At 49.7% G+C, this 22,987-nt stretch overlaps 1 protein-coding gene across 2 annotated transcripts in view; it reads right to left on the reverse strand.

Moving 5' to 3' along the window:
* LOC132389348 (schwannomin-interacting protein 1-like) overlaps positions 1-22,987 on the reverse strand; it is a 29,724-nt gene that overhangs the window by 2,614 nt on the left and 4,123 nt on the right. Inside the window, exons 4-7 of one of the 2 annotated variants that reach the window (XM_059961858.1) lie at positions 19,971-20,076; positions 10,116-10,253; positions 6,364-6,460; positions 3,607-3,716 (exon numbers count right to left, since the gene is read on the reverse strand). In XM_059961858.1, coding sequence (XP_059817841.1) covers positions 3,619-3,716; positions 6,364-6,460; positions 10,116-10,253; positions 19,971-20,076 — 439 coding nt within the window. In that variant the 3' untranslated portion in view covers positions 3,607-3,618. Of the gene's footprint in view, positions 1-3,606; positions 3,717-6,363; positions 6,461-10,115; positions 10,254-19,970; positions 20,077-22,987 lie in introns of those variants that run through there. The other variant, XM_059961859.1, reaches the window with a different exon arrangement.

The following is a 22,987-nucleotide window of genomic DNA, read 5'->3' on the forward strand; positions in this document are numbered from 1 at the left end:
TGTAGGGGATGGAGGGGGTTACAGAGACAGGGAGAGGTGTAGGGGATGGAGGGGGTTACAGAGACAGGGAGGGGTGTAGGGGATGGAGGGGGTTACAGAGACAGGGAGAGGTGTAGGGGATGGAGGGGGTTACAGAGACAGGGAGGGGTGTAGGGGATGGAGGGGGTTACAGAGACAGGGAGAGGTGTAGGGGATGGAGGGGGTTACAGAGACAGGGAGGGGTGTAGGGGATGGAGGGGGTTACAGAGACAGGGAGAGGTGTAGGGGGTGGAGGGGGTTACAGAGACAGGGAGAGGTGTAGGGGATGGAGGGGGTTACAGAGACAGGGAGGGGTGTAGGGGATGGAGGGGGTTACAGAGACAGGGAGAGGTGTAGGGGATGGAGGGGGTTACAGAGACAGGGAGGGGTGTAGGGGATGGAGGGGGTTACAGAGACAGGGAGAGGTGTAGGGGATGGAGGGGGTTACAGAGACAGGGAGGGGTGTAGGGGATGGAGGGGGTTACAGAGACAGGGAGAGGTGTAGGGGGTGGAGGGGGTTACAGAGACAGGGAGGGGTGTAGGGGATGGAGGGGGTTACAGAGACAGGGAGGGGTGTAGGGGATGGAGGGGGTTACAGAGACAGGGAGGGGTGTAGGGGATGGAGGGGGTTACAGAGACAGGGAGAGGTGTAGGGGATGGAGGGGGTTACAGAGACAGGGAGGGGTGTAGGGGATGGAGGGGGTTACAGAGAGGGGGGGTGTAGGGGGTGGAGGGGGTTACAGAGACAGGGAGAGGTGTAGGGGATGGAGGGGGTTACAGAGACAGGGAGGGGTGTAGGGGATGGAGGGGGTTACAGAGACAGGGAGAGGTGTAGGGGGTGGAGGGGGTTACAGAGACAGGGAGGGGTGTAGGGGATGGAGGGGGTGACAGAGACAGGGAGGAGTGTACTGGATGGAGAGGGTTACAGAGACAGGGAGGGGTGTAGGGGATGGAGGGGTTTACAGAGACAGGGAGGGGTGTAGGGGATGGAGGGGGTTACAGAGACAGGGAGAGGTGTAGGGGATGGAGGGGGTTACAGAGACAGGGAGGGGTGTAGGGGATGGAGGGGGTTACAGAGACAGGGAGAGGTGTAGGGGGTGGAGGGGGTTACAGAGACAGGGTGTAGTGGATGGAGGGGGTTACAGAGACAGGGAGGGGTATAGGGGATGGAGGAGGTTACAGAGACAGGGAGGGGTGTAGGGGATGGAGGGGGTTACAGAGACAGGGAGGGGTGTAGGGGATGGAGGGGGTTACAGAGACAGGGAGAGGTGTAGGGGATGGAGGGGGTTACAAAGACAGGGAGAGGAGTAGGGGCCGGAGGGGGTTACAGAGACAGGGAGGGGTGTAGGGGATGGAGGAGGTTACAGAGACAGGGAGGGGTGTAGGGGATGGAGTGGGTTACAGAGACAGGGAGGGGTGTAGGGGATTGAGGGGGTTACAGAGACAGGGAGGGGTGTAGGGGATGGAGGGGGTTACAGAGACAGGGATGGGTGTAGGGGATGGAGGGGTTTACAGAGACAGGGAGGGGTGTAGGGGCCGGAGGGGGTTACAGAGACAGGGAGGGATGTAGGGGATTGAGGGGGTTACAGAGACAGGGAGGGGTGTAGTGGATGGAGGGGGTTACAGAGACAGGGAGGGGTGTAGGGGATGGATGGGGTTACAGAGACAAGGAGGGGTGTAGGGGATGGAGGGGGTTACAGAGACAGGGAGAGGTGTAGGGGATGGAGGGGGTTACAAAGACAGGGAGAGGAGTAGGGGCTGGAGGGGGTTACAGAGACAGGGAGGGGTGTAGGGGATGGAGGGGGTTACAGAGACAGGGATGGGTGTAGGGGATGGAGGGGTTTACAGAGACAGGGAGGGGTGTAGGGGATGGATGGGGTTACAGAGACAAGGAGGGGTGTAGGGGATTGAGGGGGTTACAGAGATAGGGAGAGGTGTAGGGGATGGAGGGGGTTACAGAGACAGGGAGGGGTGTAGGGGATGGAGGGGGTTACAGAGACAGGGAGGGGTGTAGGGGATAGAGGGGGTTACAGAGACAGGGAGAGGTGTAGGGGGTGGAGGGGGTTACAGAGACGGAGAAGTGTAGGGGATGGAGGGGGTTACAGAGACAGGGAGGGGAGTAGGGGATGGAGGGGGTTACAGAGACAGGGAGAGGTGTAGGGGATGGAGGGGGTTACAGAGACAGGGAGGGGTGTAGGGGATGGAGGGGGTTACAGAGACAGGGAGAGGTGTAGGGGATGGAGGGGGTTACAAAGACAGGGAGAGGAGTAGGGGCCGGAGGGGGTTACAGAGACAGGGAGGGGTGTAGGGGATGGAGGAGGTTACAGAGACAGGGAGGGGTGTAGGGGATGGAGTGGGTTACAGAGACAGGGAGGGGTGTAGGGGATTGAGGGGGTTACAGAGACAGGGAGGGGTGTAGGGGATGGAGGGGGTTACAGAGACAGGGATGGGTGTAGGGGATGGAGGGGTTTACAGAGACAGGGAGGGGTGTAGGGGCCGGAGGGGGTTACAGAGACAGGGAGGGATGTAGGGGATTGAGGGGGTTACAGAGACAGGGAGGGGTGTAGTGGATGGAGGGGGTTACAGAGACAGGGAGGGGTGTAGTGGATGGAGGGGGTTACAGAGACAGGGAGGGGTGTAGGGGATGGATGGGGTTACAGAGACAAGGAGGGGTGTAGGGGATGGAGGGGGTTACAGAGACAGGGAGAGGTGTAGGGGATGGAGGGGGTTACAAAGACAGGGAGAGGAGTAGGGGCTGGAGGGGGTTACAGAGACAGGGAGGGGTGTAGGGGATGGAGGGGGTTACAGAGACAGGGATGGGTGTAGGGGATGGAGGGGTTTACAGAGACAGGGAGGGGTGTAGGGGATGGATGGGGTTACAGAGACAAGGAGGGGTGTAGGGGATTGAGGGGGTTACAGAGATAGGGAGAGGTGTAGGGGATGGAGGGGGTTACAGAGACAGGGAGGGGTGTAGGGGATGGAGGGGGTTACAGAGACAGGGAGGGGTGTAGGGGATAGAGGGGGTTACAGAGACAGGGAGAGGTGTAGGGGGTGGAGGGGGTTACAGAGACGGAGAAGTGTAGGGGATGGAGGGGGTTACAGAGACAGGGAGGGGAGTAGGGGATGGAGGGGGTTACAGAGACAGGGAGAGGTGTAGGGGATGGAGGGGGTTACAAAGACAGGGAGAGGAGTAGGGGCTGGAGGGGGTTACAGAGACAGGGAGGGGTGTAGGGGATGGAGGGGGTTACAGAGGCAGGGAAGGGTGTAGGGGATTGAGGGGGTTACAGAGACATGGAGGGGTGTAGGGGCCGGAGGGGGTTACAGAGACAGGGAGGGGTGTAGGGGCCGGAGGGGGATACGGAGACAGGTAGGGGATAGGGAACAGAAGGGGTTATAAAGACAGGGAGCGATTATGGGCCAGAGGGGGTCATGGGGACTGGGAAGGCTATATGAACCAGAAGAGATTAAGAAGACATGGAAGTGTGTAGAGGGGTTGAAATATGAATGTATAGAGTTATGGTGTGACCTGTATCCATTTTAAGGTGAGACTGCTAGTGTCTGACTCCTTTCAGAGATCTGTTCACTCACCCAGAGTTGAACTCAATGCGTTAAGTCCCCAATTTCCACCAGCATGGCATCCTGCTCTGTCTTCAGGTCATCACGCACCTCCAACAGTTCCATCAGCTGGGTGTTCAGGCCTAGGGGTTGGAGCCAGACCGGGTCAAAGGTCAGTGCTGACCACCCACTACGAGACCCCAGCACCACAGATCGACTTCTGTCAGAAGAGCAACCCCTGCCCCCCCCCCCCCCATGAAAGGCATCTTTCAAGTTATATGTTCATGATCTGGACGACGGACGGAAGTGATGGCATTGTGGCCAAGTTTGTGGATGATACGAAGATAGGTGGAGGGGCAGGTAGTGTTGAGAAAGCAGGGAGCCTGCAGAAGGGCATGGACAGATTTGGAGAATGGGCAAAGAAATGGCAGATGGAATAAAGTGTTGGGAAGTGTATGGACATGCACTTTCGTAGGAGAAATAAAAGTGCGGAATATTTTCCAAGTGGAGAGAAAATTCAAAAATGTGAAGTGCAATGGGGACTTGGGCGACCTTGTGCAAGATTAATTTGCAGGTTGAGTCTGTGGAGAGGAAGGCAAAAGCAACATTAGCATTTATTTTGCGAAGACTAGAATACAAAATCAAAGCTGTAACACTGATGCTTTAAAAGGCATTGGTCAGACCACACCTGGGAGTATTGCGAACGGCTTTGGGCCCCGTATCTAAGAAGAGAAGTGCTGACATTGGAGAGTCCAGAGAGAATGAAAGGGTTAATGTATGGAAAGTGTTTGATGGCCTGTACTCCCTGGAGTCTGGAAGAACAAGGGAGGACCAACCGAAACCTGTCGAATATCGAAGGCCAAGATAGAGTGGACATGGAGAGAATGTTTCTATGGTAGGAGAATATAGGACCAGATAACTAAACCTCCTATAGAATTTACAGAGTATTTTTAGAACAGAGATGATTAAATTACAGTTTCAGAGGAGGCTTATGAGAATAAAAGTGTTAATATATGAAGAATATTTAATGGCCTGTTCTTACTAGAGTTTAGAAGACCTACTGAAACTCATGGAATATGGAGAGGTCTAGATAGAGTGGACGTGGAGAGGAAGTTTCCCATATTGGGACGGTGATGTCCATCATCAGACACCCGACCATCTGGGCTGTGCCCACTTCTCGATGCAGGAGGGCCAGCAGCCTGTAGACCCACACCTCAAAGTTCAACAACAGCTTCTTCCTGTTGCCATCAGATTTCTGAATGGTCCATGAACCCTTGACCCTCACCTGATTATTCCTTTGTGTTTCCACTCTTTATCTATTTTGTAATTTATAGTAATTTTCCATCTTTGCACTATGCTGCTGACACAAAACAGTAATTTTCACATCTGATTCTAATTTACTGCAGCTCTATGTCTGAACAGTCCCAGGGCTCCTCTTTCCGTGGCCGGGTCTGGACGTTGACCAAGGCAAGACTCCATCAGGGCAGCACTCCCTCAGTCCTTTCCCCTGGGCAGGGCTTCCATATCACAGCAAGAGACTGGGAGACGCCAGCAATGCCAGAACCACTCAGTTTTAGACTCCTCCCCTCAATCTGTAAACCCACCCTGACATAGAACATCCCAAAAATACCTGGAGCAGAGGGGCCCCACAGAGATCCCAAACCATAGAGTGCAGGCACGAAGTGTGACTGCCCTCTAGTGGTCAACCCATCAGCAGCTGCACACTCCCCAAACGGAGTCACCCCGGCTCCCGTTCTCATCCCATCCTGACTCCCTCCAACGTTCCCGTAATCATTCATCCTAACTTTTCTATATTCTACCCACTCCTCATCCACATCAATAAATTCTCACATCAGACAAATATATTCTCACACATCAATAAATTCTCACATTGAACAAATACATTCTCACAAGCAGCGACTGTCCCATCACACACTCCCGGGGTCAGACACAGAGTGAAACTCCCTCCACACCGTCCCATCACACACTCCTGGGGTCAGCCACAGAGTGAAACTCCCTCTACACCGTCCCATCACACACTCCCGGGGTCAGACACAGAGTGAAACTCCCTCTACACTGTCCCATCACACACTCCCGGGGTCGGACACAGAGTGAAACTCCCTCTACACCGTCCCATCACACACTCCCGGGATCAGACACAGAGTGAAACTCCCTCTACACCGTCCCATCACACACTCCCGGGGTCAGACACAGAGTGAATCTCCCTCCACACCGTCCCATCACATACTCCCAGGGTCAGACACGGGGTGAATCTCCCTCCACATGGTCCCATCACACACTCCCGGGGTCAGACAGAGTGAAACTCCCTCCACACCGTCCCATCACACACTCCCGGGGTCAGACACAGAGTGAAGCTCCCTCCACACCGTCCCATCACACACTCCGGGGGTCAGACACAGAATGAAGCTCCCTCCACACACTCCCAGAGATAGGCAGAGAGTAAAGCTCACTCCACATTTTCTCAAAGTTGCCCTGTGGAACCCAAAATTGAAAAACTGACATAAGTCCACTCTGATACATTAGGAACCTATCACACTGTCACTCCCCCTCCTCAGCCCCTCACACCGTCACCCTCCCCTCCTTGGCCCCTCACACTGTCACTCCCCCTCCTTGGCCCCTCACATTGTCACTCCCCCTCCTCAGCCCTTCGCACCATCACTCTCCCCTCCTCAGCCCCTCGCACTGTCACTTTCCTCTCTTTGTCCCCTGTCCCCACTCCCACCGCCGTACGCTGTCAGCCCTCCTGCCCCCCCACAGCCCTGGACTTACAGTGAATCTTAGTGAAGACACTGGCCCGTAGATCCTGAAGCTGGAGCAGAGACATCTCCCACAGGTCGCTGGGAGTCAGGGGCCCTCTCCCCAGGGACTGAGGACACAGAAGCGGAACAACGTCGGTGAAGGGAAAGGGCAACCTTCGCTCGCAAAGCAGCTCGCTTGCTAAGATTTTTAAAAATTAGCTTTGCTTGGCACATTTACATCCCAACGTCAGCGAAATGTGATGTTTGTGGTGTGCTACGGGCAGCCTGCAAGGGTTGCCACACTTCCACAGCGCGGCCACAATTTACTAACCCTGGTCTGTATGTCGTTCTGGGGTGCGGGAGGAAACCTACATTCAAACTCCTCACAGGCTGCAGTGGGAATGGGCCCCTGATCAGTGAGCGCTCACACGGGAAAGAAATCGCACTAACTGTGAAATCAACACACGCACAAAATGCTGGAGGAACTCAGCAGGCCAGGCAGCACCTACAGAAATGAATAAACAGTCGTCATTTCAGGCCGAGACCCTCCATCGGGACTGGTAAGGAAGGGGGAGACTCCAGAATCAAAAGCTGGGGGGCAGTGGAGGGAGGAGGATAGCTGGAAGGTGATCGGTGAAGCCAGGTAAGTTCGAAGGATAATGGGCTGGAGATGAAGGATTCTGACAGGAGAGGGGAGTGGACCAGAGGAGAAAAGGAAGGAGGTGGGAACCCAGGGGGAGGTGATAGGCAGTTGAGAAGAGGTAAGAGTGGAGTGGCTAGGGAATAGAAGAAGAGCGGAGGGGTTGGGTAGTTTTTGTTTACCGGAAGTTGAAATCGATGTTCATGCCATCAGGTTGGAGGCCTCCCAGATGGACTAGAAGTCGTTGTTCCTCCACCATAAGGGTGGCCTCATTGTGGCACAAGAGGAGACCATGTCGGGACAGGAATGGGAATTAAAATATTTGGCCACTAGGAAATTCTGCTTTTGGCAGATGGATTGGAGGTCCCCCAGCTTGCTACGGGTGTCGCCGATGTAGAGGAGGCTGCTTCAGGAGCACCAGACACAATAGAGGACCCCGGCAGATTTGCAGGTGAAGTGTTGCTTCACCTGGAAGGACTGTTTGGGGCCATTATGCCACTGTACCACCAGAGGGCCAGTTCAAGTCCCAGACTTTTCCTCTGGGAAAAGTAGGTAGAAAGTTACCAACTCACAGATTCGGAGAGTGACCTGATGACGTTTGGTACAAAGGATACGTACTGAGCTCAGGCTGTTGGGGAGAATTTCCCTTCTCTTCAATATGCCAGCGCCTTTACTTCCCCAGGAGGCTAAAGACACTGGGCACATCCCCATCGACTCTCACCAATTCTCATCGATGCACCACAGAAAGTGCCCTCTCCAGGTGCATCACAGCTGAGGTGGTAGCTCCTCTGCTCGTGACTGCCGAAAACTGCCCAGAGGTGTGGACACAGCTCAGAGAAACCAGCCCCCCCTCCACTGTCTCGCTGCCCCAGAGAAGCAGCCAGCACAACCAAAGACCCGCACTCCCCAGACTCTCCCCCCTCCCATCGGGGAGAAGTACAAAAGCCTGAAGGCACAGACTACCAGGCTCAGAGACAGCTTCTACGCTGCTGGTATCGGTTACTGAATGGTTTCCTCGTGTGAAAAGTTGACTCTTCACCTCGCAGTCTACCTCATTATGATCTTCATCGCTGACCTGCACTGCACTTTCTCTGGAGTTGTTACACTTTATTCTGCATTCTGTTATTGTTCTACCTCGATGCACCGTGTAATGATCTGATCTGTACGAACTGTGTGCAAGACGAGCTGTTCACTGTACACATAAAAACAGTGACGTTCGGCTCTTAGGGACTTGCCTTAGGGAGCACAAATTTCTGTCTAAAACCATACACACCCTCTGCAGCACAGAACTCCCCCTCACCGCCCCTCCTCAGCACAGACCTCCCCCTCGCCACCCCTCCGCAGCACAGACCTCCCCTTTGCCGCCCCTCCGCAGCACAGAACTCCCCCCTCGCCGCCCCTCCGCAGCACAGAACTCCCCCCTCGCTGCCCCTCCGCAGCACAGACATCCCCCTCGCCGCCCCTCCGCAGCACAGACCTCCCCCCTCGTTGCCCCTCCGCAGCACAGACATCCCCCTCGCCGCCCCTCCGCAGCACAGACCTCCCCCCTCGTCGCCCCTCCGCAGCACAGACCTCCCCCCTCGCCGCCCCTCCGCAGCACAGACCTCCCCCCCTCACCGCCCCTCCGCAGCACAGACATCCCCCTCACCGCCCCTCTGCAGCACAGACCTCCCCCCTCACCGCCCCTCCACAGCACAGACCTCCCCCCTCACCGCCCCTCCGCAGCACAGACCTCCCCCCTCACCGCCCCTCCGCAGCACAGACCTCCCTCACCCTCGAGGACTGGCTTGAGTCTCCAAGTTGTGATTTGAACTCATAAGCTCCTGGCTGGGAGCAGAAATTGGAAATGGAATTGTTTTATTATTCTCACATATACCGAGATACAGTGACAATCTTGTCTTGAGTACTGTTCATACAGATCAGATCATTACACGGTGCATTGAGGTAAAACAATAACAGAATGCAGAATAGAGTGTAACAGCTACAGAGAGAGTGCAGTGCATACAGATAATAAGGTGCAAGATCACAACGGGGTGATTGGGAGGCCAAGAGTGCATCGTATTGTACTGGGGAACCGTTCAATAGACTTGTAACAGTGGGATAGACGCTGTCCTTGAGCCTGGTGGTATATACAGTTGGCCCTCTTTATCTGTGGGGGATTGGTTCCAGGACCCCCTGCGGCTACCAAAATTCGCAGATGTTCAAGTCCCTTATTTAACATGTATCAGTGCAGTGGTCTTTAGGACCCAGCGGAACCCCGGACTTTATTTAACGTGTCTCTGTGTGGTGGACATTAGGACCTGGCGGCGTAGCTCTGAATCCGCAGTGTTTCCGTTCACAAAAATAATCACGATCGCAATTGAAAATAAGGTGGAAGTAATAAAGCGATCGGAAAGAGGTGAGACGTCGTTGGACATTGGAAAAGCGTCAACAATCGGAACAATTTTAGTGGAGAATGTGAAAAGCCCTGCCCTGATGAAAGCTACGATTATTACTAAGCAACACAGTGGATTAATTATTGAAATATGTATGTTTCTTAAGTGTTTTATATGCATAGAAAGGTAAAATATGTACTATATACTAAGAAAAACATCTGACTAACTGACGCTAAATAATACCGGATGTACCTGTTCCGGCTTCAAATCTGACTTAAAGATGGAATGGAACTCATTCATAACCCGGGGACTGCCTGTACCTTTAAGTCATTTCTAGATTTCTTATAATACCTAATACAATGTAAATGCTATGTGAATAGTTGTTATACTGTATTGTTTAGGGGAAAAATGACAAGAAAAAATAGTCTGTACATGCTCAAGCAACGAGTGCTGGAGAGAGAGAACTTCTGGGTTTTCCCGATCCGCGGTTGGTTGAGTCCGCACACACGGAATCCGCGGATAAGGAGGGCCGACTACTTTCGGGCTTTTGTATCTTCTGCCCGACTGGAGAGGGAGAAGAGAGAATGTCTGGGGTGGGTGAGTGTCTTTGATTCTGCAGGCAGCGTGCAGTGTGGACAGAGTCCCTGGAGGGGAGGATGGTTCCTGTGGCGTGCTGCACTGTGACCACAACTCTCTATAGAGGTTGCCGGACTGGGTGGGGCATCGGGGAGCGGAGTGCCCTGGGGGTTGCCTGCAGCTGCCACTCACCGCGTGCTCTTGTTGCCGCTGCCTCTCCAGGTCGAGCTGCCTCTTGACCAGGGCAAGGCTCCGCTTGGCCTCCCGTTCCAGCTCCCTCTTGTGGGCGAGCAGAGCTCTCTCAGCCTCCGAGGTTTCTCCAGCCGCCAGCTGCAAAGGAGACAAACCAGGCACACCCGGTCAGCAAGGCTGCACAGCCCAACGCCTCCGAGATATCATCATCCACCCGCGACCCCAACCTTCCCTCATCCGGAGTATCCCATCCAGGCGCATCGTGGCTGGGGGCGGGAACCGCTCTGTCCGTGACAGCAAAGCACTGAACGGAGTTACAGCACATTACGGAAGCCAGCTTCCCCTCCATGGACAACTGCCTACATTTCTCACCGCCCCGGTGAAGCAGCCAGCGGAATCAAAGGCATTATCATCCCCAGTCGTCCTCTCTTCTCCCCTCACCCATCGGGCAGGAGATACTTCAGTCTGAAAGCACCAACCACAAGGCTGAGGGACATCTTCTATCCCGCTGTCATAAGATTCTTGAACAGTCCACTAGTACGATAAAATGGACTTGATCTGACAATCTACCTTGTCGTGGCCCTCACACCTTACTATCAATATGCACCTCACCTTCTCTGTGACTTAAATACTACATTATGTTATTGCTTTTCACTCCGCACCGTCTCAGTGTTCTGGTAATCCGAATGGGTAACATTTCTCACCGTATTAGACCGTCAGACACAGGAGCAGAATTAGGCCACTCAACCCATCGAGTCTGTTCTGCCATTCCATCATGGCTGATCTATTATCCCTCTCAGCCCCACTCCCCGGCCTTCTCCCTGTAGCCTCTAATGCCGTGTCCAATCAAGAACATATCAGCTTGCTCTGCCTTAAATACACCCAAAGACCTGGCTTCCACAGCTGCCTGTGGTAACAAATTCACCACCCTCTGGCTAAAGACATTTCTCTGTGTCTCTGTTCTAAATGGATGCCCCTCTATCCTGAAGTTGCCCCTCTTGTCCTAGACTCCCGTGCCATGGAAAATATCCCATCCACATCTACTCTGTCTACGCCTTTTAACATTCAAAAGATTTCAATGAGGTTCCCCCTCATCCTTCTAAGTTCCAGCGAGTACAGACCTAGAGCCTTCAAATGTTCCTCATATCATAACCCTTTCATTCCCAGAATCATGCTCGTGAACCTCCTCTGAACCCTCTCCAATGCCAGCACATCTTTTCTTAGTTGAGGAGCACAAAACTGTTCACAATACTCAAGGTGAGGCCTCACCAGTGCCTTATAAAGCCTCAGCATCACATCCCTGCTCTTGTATTCTAGATCTCTCGAAATGAATGCTAACACTGCATTTGCCTTCCTCACTACCGACTCTATCTGCAAGTTAACCTTTAAGGTGTTCTGCACAAAGACTCCCCAATTCCCTTTGCATCTCAGAGTTTTGGATTTTCTCCCCATTTAGAAAATAGTCTACATATTTATTTCTTCTACCATGACCATGCATTTTCCAACATTGTATTTCATTTGCCACTTTCTTGCCCATACTCCTAATTTGCCTAAGTCCTTTTGCAGCCTTCCTGTTTCCTCAACGCTACCTGCCCCTCAACCAATCTACGTATCATCTGCAAACTTGGCAACAGCATAAAAATAACCGCAGAATACCACTGGCAGCCAACCAGAAAAGGATCATTTCATTCCTGCTCACTGCCCCCTACCAATCAGCTGATGCTCTAACCGTGTCAGGAATTTTCCTGTAATACCACGGGCTCTTAACTTGGCAAGCAGCCTCATGTGTGGCACCTTATCAAAGGCATTTAGAAGTCCAAAAATATATCATCCATTGCATCCCCTTCATCTATCCTAATATAATCTCCCCAAGGAATTCCAACAGGTTCGTCAGGCAGGATTTTCCTTGAAGGAAACCATGCTTCGGCATTTTCTTCGGCAGTTTAACGGGGGCATGGCTGCACAAGTGCGTGTAAGTCGGACCGTGAGGCAGTGGGAGTATTTAAAGAGAACAGTTAGACGGAGCGGGTAACATTGTAGCGGGCGACGGAGTAGAGGGAGACAGAGTAGGAAGGCTTTGTCTCCAGAGGCTTCGGCGAGCAGAGGCTGAGGACGAGCTTCACTCCAAGTGAGGTAAGGCCGGGTAAGTTCCTTTCAAAGGAGAAAGTTTCAAAAGTTGAGGCAAGTATGGGGTAGGTCATGGCAGCTGAGATCGTGGTTTGTTTATCCTGCAGCATGTGGGAAATCAGGGATACTTCCAGTGTCCCTGACGACTATGTGTGCAGAAAGTGTGTCCAGCTGCAGCTTCTGGCAGACCGCATTGAGCGTCTGGAGCTGCAATTGGATTCATACTGGAGCATCCACGATGCTGAGAAAGTCGTGAATAGCACGTTCAGTGAGTTGGCCACACCACAGGTAAAGGCTACACAGGCAGAAAGGGAAGGGGTGGCCACTAGACAGTGTAGCAGTAGGCAGGTAGTGCAGGAGACCCCTGGGGTCATTTCCCTCCTAAACAGATATACTGTTTTGGATACTGTTGGGGGAGATGTCTCATCAGGGGAAGGCAGCAGCAGCCGAGTTCATTGCACCATGGGTGGCTCTGCGGCACAGGAGGGAAGGAAAAGGAGTGGGAGAGCTATAGTGATAGGGGATTCGATTGTAAGGGGAATAGATAGGCATTTCTGCGGCCGCAAACGAGACTCCAGGATGGTATGTTGCCTCCCTGGTGCAAGGGTCAAGGATGTCTCTGAGTGGCTGCAGGACATTCTGGAGTGGGAGGGTGAACAGCCAGTGGTCGTGGTGCACGTAGGTACCAACGATATAGGCAAAAAAATGGGATGATGCCCTAGAAGGTGAATTTAGGAGTTAGGAGATAAACCAATAAGTAAGACCACAAAGGTAATAATCTCTGGATTACTACCAGTGCCACGTGCTAGTCAGAGTAGAAATAGGAGAATATTTCAGTTGAATACGTGGCTTGAAAAATGGTACAAGGGGGAGGGATTCAAATTTCTGGGGCATTGGAACCAGTTCTGGGGGAGGTGGGACTGGTATAAACAGGTCGGTCTGCACCTGGGCTGGACTGGAACCAATGTCCTAGGGGGAGCATTTGCTACCGCTGTTCAGGATGATTTAAACTAATGTGGCGGGGGATGGGAACAAGTACAGAGAGACAGAGGGGTGTAAAATGAGTGTAGAAGCAAAAAGTAGTAAGGTGAAAAGTAAAAGTGGCAGGCAGGCAAATCCAGGGCAAAAAGCAAAAAGGGCCACTTTTCAACATAATTGTATAAGGGCTAAGAGTGTTGTAAAAACAAGCCTGAAGGCTTTGTGTGTCAATGCGAGGAGCATTTGTAACAAGGTGGATGAATTGAATGTGCAGACAGTTATGAATGAATATGATATAGTTGGGATAATAGACAATAGACAATAGGTGCAGGAGTAGGCCATTCGGCCCTTCTAGCCAGCACCGCCATTCACTGTGATTGTGACTGATCATACACAATCAGTACCCTGTTCCTGCCCTCTCCCCATATCCCTTGACCCCGCTATCTATAAGAGCTCTATCTAACTCTCTCTTGAATGCATCCAGAGACTTGGCCTCCACTGCCTTCTGGGGCAGAACATTCCACATATCCACCATTCTCTGGATGAAAAAGTTTTTCTGCATCTCTGTTCTAAATGGCCTACCCCTTATTCTTAAACTGTGGCCTCTGGTTCTGGACTCACCCATCAGCGGGAACGTACTTCCTGCCTCCAGTGTGTCCAATCCCTTAACAATCTTATATATTTCAATCAGATCCCCTCTCATCCTTCTAAATTCCAGTGTCTACAAGCCCAGTCGCTCCAATCTTTCAACATATGACAGTCCCGCCATTCTGGGAATTAACCTTGTGAACCTACGCTGCACTCCCTCAATAGCAAGAATGTCCTTCCTCAAATTTGGAGACCAAAACTGCACACAATACTCCAGGTGGGGTCTCACCAGGGCCCTGTACAGCTGCAGAAGGACCTCTTTACTCCTATACTCAATTCCTCTTGTTATAAAAGCCAGCATGCCATTAGCTTTCTTCACTGCCTGCTGTACCTGCATGCTTGCTTTCATTGACTGATGTACAAGAACACCTAGTTCTCGTTGAACTTCCCCTTTTCCTAACTTGACTCCATTTAGATAGTAATCTGTCTTCCTGTTCTTGCCACCAAAGTGGATAACCTCACATTTATCCACATTAAACTGCATCTGCCATACATTTGCCCACTCACCCAACCTGTCCAAGTCACCCTGCATTCTTATAACATCCTCCTGACATTTCACACTGCCACCCAGCTTTGCGTAATCAGCAAATTTGCTAATATTACTTTTAATCCCTTCATCTAAATCATTCATGTATATTGTAAACAGCTGTGGTCTCAGCACCGAACCTTGCGGTACCCCACTGGTCACAGACTGCCATTCCGAAAGGGACCCGTTAATCACTACTCTTTGTTTCCTGTCAGACAGCCAATTTTCAATCCATGTCAGTCCCCAATACCATGTGCCCTAATTTTGCCCACTAATCTCCTATGTGGGACTTTATCAAAAGCTTTCTGGAAGTCCAGGTACACTACATCCACTGGCTCTCCCTTGTCCATTTTCGTAGTTACATCCTCAAAAAACCAGAAGATTAGTCAAGCATTATTTTCCCTTCATAAATCCATGCTGACTTGGACTGATCCTTCTACTGCTATCCAAATGTGTTGTAATTTCCTCTTTTATCACAGAGATCGCAGAGACATGGCTCCAGGGTGACCAAGGATTCAGGGATATTCAATATTCAGGAGGGATAGACAGGAAAGAAAAGGAGGTGGCGTAGCATTGTTGGTTAGAGAGGAGATTAACACAATAGAAAGGAAGGACATTAGCCTGGAGGATGTGGAATTGATATGGGTAGAGCTGCATAACACTAAGGGGCAGAAACTGCTGGTGGGAGTTGTGTACAGGCCACCTAACAGTAGTAGTGAGGTTAGGGATTGCATTAAACAGGAAATTAGAAATGTGTGCAATAAAGGAACAGTAGCTACAATGGGTGACTTCAATCTACATATAGATTGGGTGAACCAAATTGGTTAGGGTGCTGAGGAAGAGGATTTCTTGGAATGTATGCGGGATGGTTTTCTGAACCAACATGTCGAGGAACCAACGAGAGAGCAGGCCGTTCTAGATTGGGTATTGAGCAATGAGGAAGGGTTAGTTAGCAATCTTGTTGTGCAAGGCCCCTTGGGTAAGAGTGACCATAATATGGTGGAATTCTTCATTAAGATTGAGAGTGACATAGTTAATTCAGAAACAAAGGTTCTGAACTTAAAGAAGGGTAACTTTGAAGGTATGAGATGTGAATTAGCTAAGATAGACTGGCAAATGATACTTCAAGGGTTGACGGTGGATATGCAATGGCAAGCATTTAAAGATCGCATGGATGAACTACAACAATTGTTCATCCCAGTTTGACAAAAGAATAAACCAGGGAAGGTAGTGCACCCGTGGCTGACAAGGGAAATTAGTATCAAGTCCAAAGAAGAAACATATGAGTTAGCCAGAAAAAGCGGCACACCTGAGGACTGGGAGGAATTCAGAGACCAGCAGAGGAGGACAAAGGGGTTAGTTAGGGAAGGGAAAAAAGATTATGAGAGAAAGCTGGCAGGGAACATAAAAACTGACTGTAAAAGCTTTTATAGATACGTGAAAAGAAAAAGATTTATAGATATGTGAAAAGAAAAAGAAAAAGACAAATGTCGGTCCCTTACAGTCAGAAACAGGAGAATTGATCATAGGGAACAAAGACATGGCAGACCAATTGAATAACTACTTTGGTTCTGTCTTCACTAAGGAGGACATAAATAATCTTCCGGGAATAGTAAGGGACCGAGGGTCTAGTGAGATGGAGGAACAGAAGGAAATACATGTTAGTAGGGAAGTGGTGTTAGGTAAATTGAAGGGATTAAAGGCAGATAAATCCCCAGGGACAGATAGTCTGCATCCTAGAGTGCTTAAGGAAGTAGCCCAAAAAATAGTGGATGGATTAGTGATAATTTTTCAAAACTCCTTAGATTCTGGATTAGTTCCTGAGGATTGGGGGGTGGCTAATGAAACCCCACTTTTTAAAAAAGGAGGGAGAGAGAAACCGGGGAATTATAGACCAGTGAGTCTGACATCAGTGGTGGGGAAAATGCTAGAGTCAGTTATCAAAGATGTGATAACAGCACATTTGGAAAGAGGTGAAATCATCGGACAAAGTCAGCATGGATTTGTGAAAGGAAAATCATGTCTGACAAATCTTATAGAATTTTTTGAAGATGTAACTAGTAGAGTGGATAGGGGAGAGCGAGTGGATGTGGTATATTTAGATTTTCAAAAGGCTTTTGACAAAGTCCCACACAGGAGATTAGTGTGCAAACTTAAAGCACATGGTATTGGGGGTATGGTATTGATGTGGATAGAGAATTGGTTGGCAGACAGGAAGCAAAGAGTGGGAGTAAACAGGACCTTTTCAGAATGGCAGGCAGCGACTAGTGGGTTACCGCAATGCTCAGTGCTGGGACCCCAGTTGTTTACAATGTATATTAATGATTTAGACGAGGGAATTAAATGCAGCATCTCCAAGTTTGTGGATGACACGAAGCTGGGCGGCAGTGTTAGCTGTGAGGAGGATGCTAAGAGGATGCAGGGTGACTTGGATAGGTTAGGTGAGTGGGCAAATTCATGGCAGATGCAATTTAATGTGGATAAATGAGAGGTTATCCACTTTGGTTGCAAGAACAGGAAAACAGACTATTATCTGAATGGTGGCCGATTAGGAAAAGGGGAGGTGCAACGAGACCTGGGTGTCATTGTACACCAGTCATTGAAGGTGGGCATGCAGGTACAGCAGGTGGTGAAAAAGGCAAATGGTATGTTGGCATTCATAGCAAAAGGATTTGAGTACAGGAGCAGGGAGGTTCTACTGCAGTTGTACAAGGCCTTGGTGAGACCACACCTAGAGTATTGTGTGCAGTTTTGGTCCCCTAATCTGAGGAAAGACATTCTTGCCATAGAGGGAGTACAGAGAAGGTTCACCAGATTGATTCCTGGGATGGCAGGACTTTCATTTGAAGAAAGACTGGATCGACTAGGCTTATACTCACTGGAATTTAGAAGATTGAGGGGGGATCTTACTGAAACAAATAAAATTCTAAAGGGATTGGACAGGCTAGATGCAGGAAGATTGTTTCCGATGTTGGGGAAGTCCAGAATGAGGGGTCACAGTTTAAGGTTAAAGGGGAAGCCTTTTAGGACCGAGATGAGGAAAAACTTCTTCACACAGAGAGTGGTGAATCTGTGGAATTCTCTGCCACAGGAAACAGTTGAGGCCGGTTCATTGGCTATATTTAAGAGGAAGTTAGATATGGCCCTTGTGGCTAAAGGGATCAGGGGGTATGGAGAGAAAGCAGGTACAGGGTTTTGAGTTGGATGATCAGCCATGATCATACTCAATGGTGGTGCAGGCTCGAAGGGCCAAAGGGCCTACTCCTGCACCTATTTTCTATGTTTCTATGCTGACTTTGTCTTATCTTGTCCAAGTACTCCATCACCTCATCCTTAACAATTGACTTCAACATCTTCCCAGCCACTGAGGTCTGGATAACTGGTCTATAATTCCCTTTCTGCTGTCTTCCTCCTGTCTTAAAGAGTGGAGTAACATCTGCAATTTATCAGTCCTCTGGCACCATGCTAGAATACAATGATTTTTGAAAGATCATTTCTAATGCCACCACAATCTCTACTGCTACCTCTTTCAGAACCCTAGGGTGCAGTTCCTCTGATCTGGGTGACTTACGTACCTTCAGGTCTTTCAGCTTTTTGAGCACCTTCTCCCTTATAATAGTAACTGCACTCACCTCTCTTCCCTCACACCCTTCAACACCTGGCATACTGCCAGTGTCTTCCACAGTGAAGACTGATGCAAAATACTCATTTAGTTCATCTGCCATCTCCTTGTTGCCTGTTATTTCTCTGGCCTCATTTTCTAGCAGTCCTATATCCACTCTCATCCCTCTTTTTTTTAAAACATATTTTAAAAGCTTTTACTCTCGACTTTGATATTGTTTGCTAGCTTGCTTTCATATTTCATCTTTTCCCTCCTAATGATTCTTTTAGTTGCTCTCTGTAGGTTTTTAAAAGCTTCCCAATCCTCTGTCTTCCCACGAATTTTTGCCTTGTATGCCATTTCTTTTGCTTTTACAATAGCTTTGACTTCCTTGTCAGCCATGGTTGTACTATTTTACCATTTGAGTATTTCTTTGTTTTTGGAATACACCTATCCTGCACCTTCCCCATTTTCCCAGAAACACATGCCATTGCTGCTCTGCTGACATCCCTGCCAGCAGCTCCTTCCAGTTTACTTTGGCCAACTCATCCCTCACACCGCTGTAATTTCCCTTACTCCACTGAAATACTGCTCCCATCTTATTTTGTATACTCTGTGCATTGAGATACAACACTTTGAGTACTGTATTTGCTACCCTTTTTGATTCTATATCCCTAACGCACTGGTACTCACCCTGCTGGCTGCAATCTTCTCCTATCATCTGCCTGCCCTTCCTGACATTCTGACTGCAAGTTGCCTTTGCTTTTTTACCATCTGTCCTTCACTCCGGTTCCCACACCCCCTGCCAAATTAATTTAAACCCTCCCCAACAACTCTGACAAACCTGCCTGCGAGAATATTGGTCCCCCCTCGGGTTCAGGTGCAACCCGTCACCTTTGAACAGGTCATACTGCCCCCAGAAGGGATCCCAATGATCCAGGAACTTGAAGCCCTGCCCCCTGCACCAGCTTCTCAGCCACGCACTTATCTGCCAAATCTTCCTGTTTCTACCCTGACTGGTGCACGGCACAGGTAGCAATCCAGAAATTACTACCTGGGAGGTCCTGCTTCTCAGCTTTCTACCTAGCTCTCTAAATTGTCTCTTCAGGAGATCTTTGCTCTTCCTTCCTATGTCGTTTGTACCGATATGTACCAAGACATCTGGCTGCTCTCCCTCCCTCTCCAAAATGCTGTGGATGTGATCCGAGACGTCCCTGACCCTGGCACCTGGGAGGCAACGTACCATCCGGGTTTCCTGTTCACGTCCAGAGAACGTCCTGTCCGCCTCACCATTGAGTTCCCATCACTACTGCTCCCCTCTTCCCCTCTGCACCACAGACCCTCGCTCAGTGCCAGCAACCCAGTCTCTGTGGCGTTCCCCTGGCAGGTCATCCCCCACAACAATATCCAGAACGGTGTTCTTATTATTGAGGGGCACGGTCACTGGAGTGCCCTGTGCTAACTGCCTATTCGAACTCGCATTTCTTTTCCCGTCAGTCACCCAGCTACCCACCTCCTGCAACTTCAGGGTGACTACTGTCCCGCAACTCCGATCGATGATCGCCTCTCTCTCCCGTACAAGTCGGAGGTCATCCAGCTGCTGCTCCAGATCCTTAACACGGTCCTCAAGTAGCTGCAGCCGGATGCTCTTCACGCAGATGCAGTTCCCTGGAGACTCCGGGTCTCCCAGAACTCCAACATCCAGCATGAAGAACCACAACGGCCATCTAAACTACACTAAGTGCCCCTGACACAGTATGTAAAATGGGAAATTTAACAAAAGAGCCAATGTCTCTTTCGAGCCAAAGCCTGACACTGCCACTCTCACCACTGGTCAACTCCCTTCTGTACTTTTAAACAAGCGGGGCTTTCAATGATTAATTGATCACATGGGTGTAACTGGGCAATCCAGTCTCATTGGCCTAATAACATGCTGTATCTCGAAATAAATCCAGAAATAAAAGTAAGCTCGTACCTCAGGTGCGGGGTCTTCAGGAGACGGTTCACTGGCATCCCCAGTATCATTGTCACTGTCGCTGTCGTTGGTAAAACAGAGCCGGAGGTTCATCCGACTGTGGAACCTGTAGGGGAAGCCGGGGGTTATCCCAGAACATTGATCCTGGGCCAGAGTTCAGCTGGCAGCGGCTGCCCTTCCACAGAGTGTCCCGCTCCCAGTGACAGGGGAGCGAGAATCCCAGCCAACGACCGCACCCCCCCCACCCCGTCGTGCGTGTTAGAGGGACTGTCACCTTCTCCAGTGGCAAGTGAGTGCAGGTGGGGGGGGTGGTCAAACCAAGCCCTCTTCAGCCTTGTATTGATGAGGGAAGGATGTTTTCACTATCACAAGTAGCAGAAAGCTAGAAGCAGATGGTTAACTGTCGTGTTGGTGTGGGGGGGGGGGCGGATTTGTAAGTGAGACAGAAAGTAATCATGGCCAACGTGAACTTCAGGGTGTGAAATTGGCCCACTATGTTTTTGCTAAACTAACTGCCTGCCGTTTGCATTTGCCCCAAATCCCTCCATTTCACACATATTCATAAGGCATAGGAGCAGAATTAGGCCATTCAGCCCATTGAGTCTGCTGCACCATTCCATCATGGCTGATCCCGGATCCCACTCAACCCCGTACATTTGCCTTCTTGCCATATCCTTTGATGCCCTGACCGATCAGGAAAAGATCAACTTCTGCCTTAAGTGTACCCACAGACTTGTCTGTGGCAGAGCATTCCACAGATTCACTACCCTCTGGCTAAAACAATTCCTCCTTACCTCGGTTCTACAGGGTCGTTCCTCAATGTTGAGGCTGTGCCCTCTCGTTCTGGATACCCCCACTGTAGGAACCATCCTCTCCCTATCTAGTCCTTTCAACATTCAGTAGGTTTCAACAAGATTCCCACGTATTCTTCTAAATTCCAGTGAGTACAGGCCCAAAGCTGCCAAATGCTCCTCATATGTTAATCCTTTCATTCCTGGAATCATCCAATGACCACACATCCTTTCTGAGATATGGGGCCCAAAACTGTTGACAATACTTCAAGTGCAGCCTGACTGGTGTCTTATAAAGCTTCAGCATTATCTCCTTGTTTTTATATTCTATTCCCCTTGAAATAAATGCCAACATTACATTTGCCTTCTTTACCACAGACTCAACCTGTGAATTAACCCTCCGGGTGTCATGCATGAGTCCCTCTGCACCTCTGATGTTTGAACCTTCTCCCCATTTAGATAACAGTCTGCACTATTGTTCCTTTTATCAAAACGTATTATCATACATTTCCCAACTCTGGAGTTCATCTGCCACTTTCTTGCCCATTCTTCCAATTTGTCTAAGTCCTGCTGCAATCGCATTGCTTCCTCAGCACTACCTACCCCTCCACCCATCTTCATATCATCAACAAACTTCGCGACAAAGCCATCAATTCCATTATCCAGATCATTGACAAACAATGTGAAAAGTAGTGGTCCCAAGACTGACCCCTGAGGAGCACCACTGGTCACTGGCAGCCAACCAGAAAAAGCCCCATTTTATTCCCACTTGCTGTCTCCTGCCTGTCAGCCATTCCTCCATCCATGCCAGTACCTTTCCTATAACACTATAGGAATTTATCTCGCTAAGCAGCCTCATGTGTGGCACCTTATCAAACACCTTCTGAAATTCCAAGTAAATGACATCCACTGCCTCTCCTTTGTCTACCCTGCTTGTTACTTCCTCGTAGAACTCTAACAAATTTGTCAGGTAAGATTTTCCTTTACAGAAACCATGCTGACTTTGATTTATTTTATCATTAGTCTCCAAGTACCCCGAAACCTCATCCTTAATAGTCAACTCCAACACTTTCCCAACCACTGAGGTTAGGCTAACTGGCCTATAATTTCCCTTCTTTTGCCTTCCTCCCTTCCTAAAGAGTGGAATGATATTTGCAATTTTCTAGTCTTCTGGAACCATGCCAGAATCAAGTGATTCTTGAAAGATCATGACCAATGCATCTATTATCTCTTCAGCAACCTCTCTCTGGACTCTGGGATGTAGTCCATCTGGCCCAGGTGACTTATCCACCTAAAGACCTTTCACTTTGCCTAACACTGTTTCCTTTGTAATAACAGTGGCACTCACTCCTGCTTCCTGACACTCACAGACCTCTGGCACACTGCTAGTGCCTTCCACAGTGAAGACAGATGCAAAGTACCCATTAAGTTCATCTGTCATTTCCTTGTCCCCCATTACTACCTCACTAGCATCATTTTCCAGTGGTCCAATATCAACTCTCATCTCCCTTCTATTCTTTATATAACTGAAAAAACTTTTGGTATCCTGCTTTATATTGTTGGCTATTCTGCCCTCATATCTCATCTTTTCCCTTCTCATAGCTTTTTTAGTTGCCTTTAGTTGGATTTTAAAAGCTCCCCAATCATTCTATTTCCTACTCACTTTTGCTACCTTTCCTTGGCTTTATCCAATCCTCAACTTTGTCAGCCACGGTTGCCTACCCCTGCCATTTGAGAACTTCTTCTGTGGGACATATCTATCCTGCACCTTGTGAACTATTCCCAGAAACTTCAGCCATCTTTGCTCTGTCATCATCCCCATCAGTATTCTCCTCCAATTCACCTGGGCAAGCTCCTCTCTCACACCTCTTAAATTGCAGTATGAATTCAATCATATTATGATCACTGCTTCCAAAGGGTTTCTTTATGCTAAGCTCCATAATAACACCTGGGTTATTACACAACACCCAATCTAAGATGGCCTCTCCCAGTAGGCTCAAGTACAAGCTGCTCTAAAAAGCCACCTCAAAGGTATTCAACAAATTCTCTCCCTTGCGATCCAACACCAACCTGATTTTCCCCTTACATACTGAAGTCCCCCATTATGGTTGCATCATTACCCTTATTACACGCCTTTTCCAGCTTCCTTTGCAATCTCAACCCCACATCTTGGTTAATATTTGGAGGCCTATGTATGTTTCCCAAATTGTTTTTTTTTACCCTTAT

This window comes from Hypanus sabinus, unplaced genomic scaffold, assembly GCF_030144855.1.
Source record: "Hypanus sabinus isolate sHypSab1 unplaced genomic scaffold, sHypSab1.hap1 scaffold_542, whole genome shotgun sequence".
Taxonomy (NCBI): domain Eukaryota; kingdom Metazoa; phylum Chordata; class Chondrichthyes; order Myliobatiformes; family Dasyatidae; genus Hypanus; species Hypanus sabinus.